The 7799-nt window shown below is 37.5% G+C and overlaps 1 protein-coding gene across 1 annotated transcript; it reads left to right on the top strand.

The window, feature by feature from the left end:
* The first annotated feature begins 2151 nt into the window (after positions 1 to 2151).
* LOC127136099 (secreted RxLR effector protein 161-like) lies at positions 2152 to 2709 on the top strand. The gene is made up of 2 exons (XM_051062696.1): positions 2152 to 2299; positions 2372 to 2709. The coding sequence occupies exons 1-2, from the start codon at positions 2152 to 2154 to the stop codon at positions 2707 to 2709; spliced, it is 486 nt and encodes a 161-aa protein (XP_050918653.1).
* The last annotated feature ends 5090 nt before the right edge of the window (positions 2710 to 7799 follow it).

Genomic DNA, 7799 nt, shown 5'->3' with positions numbered 1-7799 from the left:
TTACGCTGTAAAATTCATGCATCAGCATTGCAAGCATAAGCTAGCCCCACCCGTGGTTACCATTCGAGGATTGGTTTAGCTGGCTGGTGAATATGTTACTCTGAGGAGTTTAGCATCGCGACGTTGGGTCATCTGGGTCGATTTCATAATTGGTTTCCCCAGCATGGTTGAGAGGTTGGTGTGTCCCCAACAAGTGACTCCCTAGTTGAGTGGGTTTCTCTGCCGTTTCGAGAATGTCAGATCAGCAAGTATCCGCAGCAGAATTGTTGTGTCTCCCCATAGAGTTGGAAGATCGAATCAGAATTGTGTGCTCAGCAAAGTGATCACTTGCTTTCCCAGCAGGAGTTTTTCTCCCCTTGCATCTTGCAGGCTTGGATCGTATCCCCAGTAGAGGCGGATCATTTTTCAACATCCGTATGGCACATTTGCAACGGTTTCTCTTGACAGCATTCATAATTGACAATCCCCAGAGAGGTTTATTTCCTCACCCGTCCGTGAAAGGAAAGCTTGACTCCCCAGTGTAGTCCCCGGCAAGTGTCTGCCTTGTTTGACATAGGTAGATGTCGTCCTTGCAATACCAGTAAGTGTCGTGTTGATCCCCGTGTGGGTCCTTTCTTTTGGTGTCAGTAGACATCATCTCTCGATGGTCGATAAACATCAAGTTTCTTCCCATTCATCGCGAGATGTCTGGTCGTGGTTTCTCTCTTTCCCATTCATCCGTTGATGTATGGTCGTGGTTTCTTTCTTCCCATTCATATGTTGATGTCTGGTCGTGGTTTCTCTTCCCATTCATCCGTTGATGCCTGGTCGTGGTTTCTCTTCCCATTCATCCGTTGATGTCTGGTCGTGGTTTCTCTCTTCCCATTCATCCGTTGATGTATGGTCGTGGTTTCTCTCTTCCCATTCATCCGTTGATGTCTGGTCGTGGTTTCTTTCTTCCCATTCATCCGTTGATGTTTGGTCGTGGTTTCTCTTCCCATTCATCCGTTGATGTCTGGTTGTGGTTTCTCTCTTCCCATTCATTCATTGATGTCTGGTCGTGGTTTCTCTATTCCCATTCATCCGTTGATGTCTGGTCGTGGTTTCTCTTCCCATTCATCAGTTGATGTCTGGTCGTGGTTTCTCTATTCCCATTCATCCGTGGATGTCTGGTCGTGGCTTCTTTATTCCCATTCATCTGTTGATGTCTGGTCGTGGTTTCTTTCTTCCCATTCATCCATTGATGTCTGGTTGTGGCTTCTTTCTTCCCATTCATCCGAGTGATGTCTGGTCGTGGTTTCTTTATTCCCATTCATCCGTTGATGTCTGGTCGTGGTTTCTTTCTTCCCATTCATCAGTGGATGTCTGGTCGTGGTTTCTTCTCTCCCATTCATCAGTGGATGTCTGGTCGTGGTTTCTTTTCTCCCATTCATCAGTGGATGTCTGGTCGTGGTTTCTTTACTTTATCCCCAGCAGAGTCGCCAGCTGTCGCAACGTGAAAAACAATCGGCGGGAAAAGACACAGAGCCACCACCGAGCGTTTCCTTTCCCTCCTTTGGGATAAATAACACATGGTGGCGGCTCTGTGTCTTTTCCCGCCGGTTGTTTTTCGCGTTGCGACAAAATGGAATCGTGACTAGAAACAAGGATAGGCTTGTTGCTCAAAGATACTCTCAAATTAAAGGGGTTGATTTTGACGGGACTTTTGCACCTTTTATTCGTCTTGAATTTATAAGATTGCTATTAGAAGTGACATGTATGCTAAAATTCAAGCTATTTCTTATGGATGTGAAAAGTGCCTCTTGAATGGGTACTTTAATGAAAAGGTGTATGTTGAACAATCCAATGGGTTCATAGATCCTAATTTTCCAGATCATGTTAACAAACTAAGGAAAACTCTCTATGGATTGAAGCAAACACCTAGAGCTTGGTATGAGATGTTAACTGAGTTTCTTGTCAGCAATGGCTATAAGAAAGGGGGAACGGACAAGACCTTGTTTGTTAAAGAAGAGCATGATAAACTCGTGATAGCCCAAATATATGTTGATGACATTGTGTTTGAAGGGGTGTCGAACCAGATGGTTCAACATGTTTGTCAAGCAAATGCAATATGAATCTGAGATGATTCTTGTTGGTGACTTAACCTATTTTTTTGGTCTTCAAATTAAACAAATGGATGATACTATCTTCATTTCTCAAAGCAAGTATGCTAAGAATATATTGAAGAAGTGTGGCCTAGATAGTGCTAGTCACAAAAGGACACTTACCATAACTCACTTGAAATTAACTAAGGATGAAAAATGTGTTGATGTGAATCAAAGTTTGTAGAGGAGTATGATTGGTAGTCTTTTGTATCTTATAGCTAGTAGACTATACATCACTTTTGTTGTAGGAGTATGTGCTAGATATCAGGCTGAGCCTAAAATCAATCACATTACTCAAGTGAATAGTATCTTAAAATACATCAATGGTACTAGTGAGTATGGAATGTTGTATTCTTATAGTGATAATTCCATGCTTGTAGGGTATTGTGATGCAGACTGGGCATGTAATACTGATGATAGAAAAAGTACCTCTGGAGGATGCTTCCTCTTGGGAAACAATCTTATCTCGTGGTTCAGCAAGAAGCAAAATTGCGTGTCTCTATCAACAGATGAGGCTGAGTATATTGCAGCAGGAAGCAGTTGCTCTGAGTTAATTTGGAAGAAAAAAAATGCTAAAGAAATATAATGTCAAACAACATGTCATGACATTATATTATGACAATCTGGGTGCAATCAATATATCCAAGAATCCTATTCAACATAGCAGAACAAAGCATAATGATATTCATCACCATTTTATTAGGGATATTTTTTATGACAAAATTGTTACTATTGAGCATGTGGCCACTGAGAAGCAACTGACATATATATTTACTAAAGTTTTGGATGCAAATCAGTTTGAGAAGTTAAGGTGCGAATTGGGAATTTGCATATTTGAAGAGTTATAGCAATTACTGATGTGGAGGAGTGGTAATAATATTTTATCTTCCCTTCATTTAGTGGTACACGAAACTCTAGTTGATAGTAAGAAACATGACTCTAATGATAAAAGTATGTCTATTGAGAAGGAGAAAAAATTGTCTGAAGAAGAAGAAATTACTGGTGTGAAGAAGGATAAGTCTACTAATATTGTAAATGTTGATGATCTAGACTCTGATGACGAGCCTATTGGAAAGAGGTTGACTCTGAATATTGATAAAAGATTAAGGAATAGAATAAGGAAGGATGTTGCATTTGCAAGAAATCCATCTAAGGCTTCCAAGAAAAGTGTTGTTGTTGGACCTACTAAAGGCTGAAGCAAGGTTGTGGCTCCTACTAAGAAAAGGAAGGAAGCAACTTCAAGTGACTCTGAGTATGATGTCGAACATAATGTTCAAGAAATCATGTCTCTAAAGAAAACTGTTGGGAAAAAGGCCCATGCTAATGTGCCTGAAGTTCCTACTGATAACATCTCTTTGCGCTTTGTTAAGAATGTTAAAAAATGGAAGTTTATCTACCAAAGGAGGTTGGCTTTGGAAAGAGAAATTGGGAAGTATTCCCTTGAATGTAAGGAGGACTTGACTGATGAATTCTGGATTAATATTATGCAAGAAGAACCAGGGGAGTTCAAAAGGAATGAAGTGTGCGACCTAGTTCCTAGGCCTGAAGGGATGAATGTTATTGGACAAAAACAAGAACACATTTGATGAAAATGGAATTGTGACTAGAAACAAGGCTAGGCTTGTTGCTCAAGGATACACTCAAATTAAAGGGGTTGATTTTGATGAGACTCTTGCACCTGTTGCTCATCTCGAATCTATAAGATTGCTCTTATGAGTGACATGTATGCTAAAATTCAAGCTATTTCTTATGGATGTGAAAAGTGCCTTCTTGAATTGGTAGTTTAATGAAAACGTGTATTTTGAATAATCCAAGGGGCTCATAGATCCAAATTTCCAGATCATGTTTACAAACTAAGGAAAACTCTATATGGATTGAAGCAAGCACCTAGAGCTTGGTTTGAAATGTTAACTGAGTTTCTTGTCAACAATGGCTACAAGAAAGAAGGAACAAACAAGACCTTGTTTGTTAAAGAAGAGCATGGTAAGCTCATGATAGCCCAAATACATGTTGATGACATTGTGTTTGGAGGGGTGTCGAACCAGATGGTTCAACATTTTGTCAAGCAAATGCAATATGAATTTGAGATGAGTCTTGTTAGTGAATTAACCTATTTTCTTGGTCTTCAAATAAAACAAATGGATGATAATATCTTCATTTATCAAAGCAAGTATGCTAAGAATATAATGAAGAAGTCTGACCTAGAAAGTGCTAGTCACAAAAGGACACATACAACAACTCACTTGAAAATAACTAAGGATGAAAAAGGTGTTGATATGGATCAAAGTTTGTAGGAGAGTATGATTGGTAGTCTTTTGTATCTTACATCTAGAAGACCATACATCACTTTTGTTGTAGGAGTATGTGCTAGATATCAGGCTGAGCCTAAAATCAGTCACATTACTCAAGTGAATAGGATCTTGAAATACATTAATGGTACTAATGAGTATGTCATGTTGTATTCTTATAATTCTAATTCCATGCTTGTAGGGTATTATGATGCAGATTGGGTAGGTAATACTGATGATAGAAAAAGTACCTTTAGAGGATGCTTCTTCTTGGGAAACAATCTTATCTCGTGGTTCAACAAGAAACAAAATTGTGTGTCTTTGTCTACATATGAGGCTGAGTATATTGCAGTAGGAAGCAATTACTCTCAATTGATTTGGATGAAATAAATGCTAAAGGAATATAATGTCAAATAACATGTCATGACATTATATTATGACAATCTGAGTGCAATCAATATATCCAAGAATCCCATTCAACATAGCAGAATAAAGCATAATGATATTCATCTCCATTTTATTAGGGATTTTTTTAATGAAAAAATTGTTACTATTGAGCATGTGGCCACTGAGAAGCAACTGGCAGATATATTTACTAAAGCTTTGGATGCAAATCAGTTTGAGAAGTTAAGGTGCGAATTAGGAATTTGCATATTTGAAGAGTTATAATAGTTACTGATTTGGAGGCATGAAAATAATATTTTCTCTTCCCTCCATTTAGTGGTGCACGAAACTCCAGTTGATTGTAAGAAAGATGACTCTAATGATAAAAGTATGTCTATTGAGAAGGAGAAAAAATTTGTCTGAAGAAGAAGAAATTACTGGCGTGAAGAAGGATAAGCCTACTAATATTATAAATGTTGATGATCTAGATTCTGATGATAAGCCTATTAGAAAGAGATTGACTCCGAGTATTGATAAAAGATCAAGGAAAAGAAAAAGAAAGGATGTTGCATCTGCAAGAAAGCCATATAAGGCTTCCAGGAAAAGTGTTGTTGTTGGACCTGCTAAAGGATGAAGCAACGTTGTGGCTCTTACTAAGAAAAGGAAGGAAGCAACTTCAAGTGACTCTGAGTATGATGTCGGGCATAATGTTCAAGACATCATGCCTCTAAAGAAAACTGTTGGGAAAAAGGCTCATGCTAATGTGCCTGAAGTTCCCATTGACAATATCTCATTTTGCTCTGTTGAGAATGTTGAAAAATGGAAGTTTGTGTACGATAGGAGGTTGGCTTTGGAAAGAGAAATTGGGAAGGATTCCATTGAATGTAAGGAGGTAGTAAGTCATATTGAGAATGCATGATTAATAAAGAATTTTGCTGGGTTTGGTAAGTCTTATGAAATGCTAGTAAATGAGTTCATTGTGAACATCTCTACGGATTGTGACAATAAGAAGAGTAAGGAGTACAAAAAGGTGTGTGTGTGAGAGGTAGACGTGTGAAGTTTTCTCCTGAGATGATTAACAGGTTTATGGGAAGGTGTGAGGATAAGCAGGTTAAAGTAGAAGTAGCTGATAACACTGTTTCCAAAGAAATCACTACCAAACAGGTGTCACAATGGCAAGAACGGGCAAGCTATCAACTAGCCAGTTGAGTGTGAAGTATGTTGTGCTTCATAGGATAAGAGCTGCCAATTGGGTTCCTACAAAACATACCTTAACCATAGCTACAGGTTTGGGTAAATTCATTTACATTGTAGGGACCAAAACCAAGTTTGACTTTGGGTCATATATTTTTGACCAAACCATGAAGCATGCTACCTCTTTTGCTGTGAAGATGCTTATAGCACATCCCTCCTTAATTTGTGGTGTGATTTTGAGTCAGCACCGTAGTATTTTGATTAGTTTAGATGTTGCATGCAAGAGAGAATCTCCTCTTTTTTGGTATCATATGTGCCTTTTTGGTTTGTAATATGATCTGCTACATCTGATATTTTTTCTGCTCTTATTGAATGTTTTTCCTATTTTTGTCAATTTTTGGCTAAAAAAATGGAGTAGTAGTATTAGTATATATAATTTATTTTTTCCTGCCTTAAGTACTACTTGATGGGGAGTAGTAGTTTTTGCTCATGATTTGGTGTTTAGGGGGAGCATGACGTGTTGATGATATCATGACTATGAGATGCTTGAGGTAATAACTGGTGTCTTAACATCCTGAATGAAGATGATTATGTGCTTTATGTCATACCTGATGTCTTGACATCCTGTATAGATAATTTATTTTTCTATACATAAAGTTTATATTCTGAGAGTTTACTTCTCTCTGATGTGACATTCTTTGTGAGGTTGGTTTATCTTGTTCTGATACGTATGCCTCTGATGCATCTTGTAGAAGTTCCAAGTTTGTTTATTGTGCTTTTTCTTTGAAGAAGTTCTCTTGAGTTTATTGGTTTTTATAATATATGTTTTGCAAAGGTTGTTTTAGCCAAAATTTGCCAAAGGGGGAGATTGTTAGGTTGTTTGTATTGTGGTTGACAATATTTTATTAAAACAAGTGAAATAGCAAGAAGTTGGATAAGATGTCTTGACATACTTGTACAACATCTTGGCGTGTTGTGGTTTTACATTCTTGGAAGATTTGTTTTTTAGCATGAGATTAGTGAAGATTCTTTGAAGATTTGATTCACGTATTTTATGGTCCAATAAGCGTTTGTTTTAGAAGCAAATGTCGGTTTAAGCTTTGCCTTGTTTCCTAAGAAAGGGTGTTAAAACATTTAAGGAGACATCATATTTGATTTGATTTGATTTAATTTGATTCTGCAGAAGATTGTGCAACAATCTGATTCGGATCTGCCGATTATTTAGCCTGAAGCCCATGTTATTCTAGGTCTATTTAAAGGACGATTCTAAACGTAAGAAAATAACTAAGTTGCGTATGTGATAGTCTCTGTTAGGGTTTAGTTTGTTTATCGTTATTTATGAGCCACCCTCGTATCACTTAGATGCTTGATCTAGACATAGTTTTTGAGTTGTAATTGTGAATCACTCATGAGCTTTTAAGCAAGAGTGAATTTTGTTTCATTGGAAATGTGTCTTTTGTTTATTTCTGGAAGTTGTTATCACTGTTGTATAATTGAAGGGAAGTGAGAAGGGTCTCATATCTAGGAAAGTCTTAAATATAAATTCCAAGGATAGTGATTATGTGAGAAGTTTGTAAAATCAGAGGTTGTTTAGAACTTCAAACTAATACTATTATATTGGATTTTCTTCTTGCTTAAATGCTCCCAGATGTAGGCAACATTGCACCGAACTGGGTTAACAATTGACCTGTGTTATTTACTTTCTGCTATTTACTTTAACAATGTAATTGTTTGTGTTGTGACAATGTCCTGATCTTGGTGTCGTGACATCGTATACGACATGTGTTATCTATGTATCAGAATTTCATAG

This window comes from Lathyrus oleraceus, chromosome 4 (assembly GCF_024323335.1).
Source record: "Lathyrus oleraceus cultivar Zhongwan6 chromosome 4, CAAS_Psat_ZW6_1.0, whole genome shotgun sequence".
Classification (NCBI taxonomy): Eukaryota; Viridiplantae; Streptophyta; class Magnoliopsida; order Fabales; family Fabaceae; genus Lathyrus; species Lathyrus oleraceus.
This window is presented reverse-complemented; position numbering and strand designations above follow the sequence as displayed.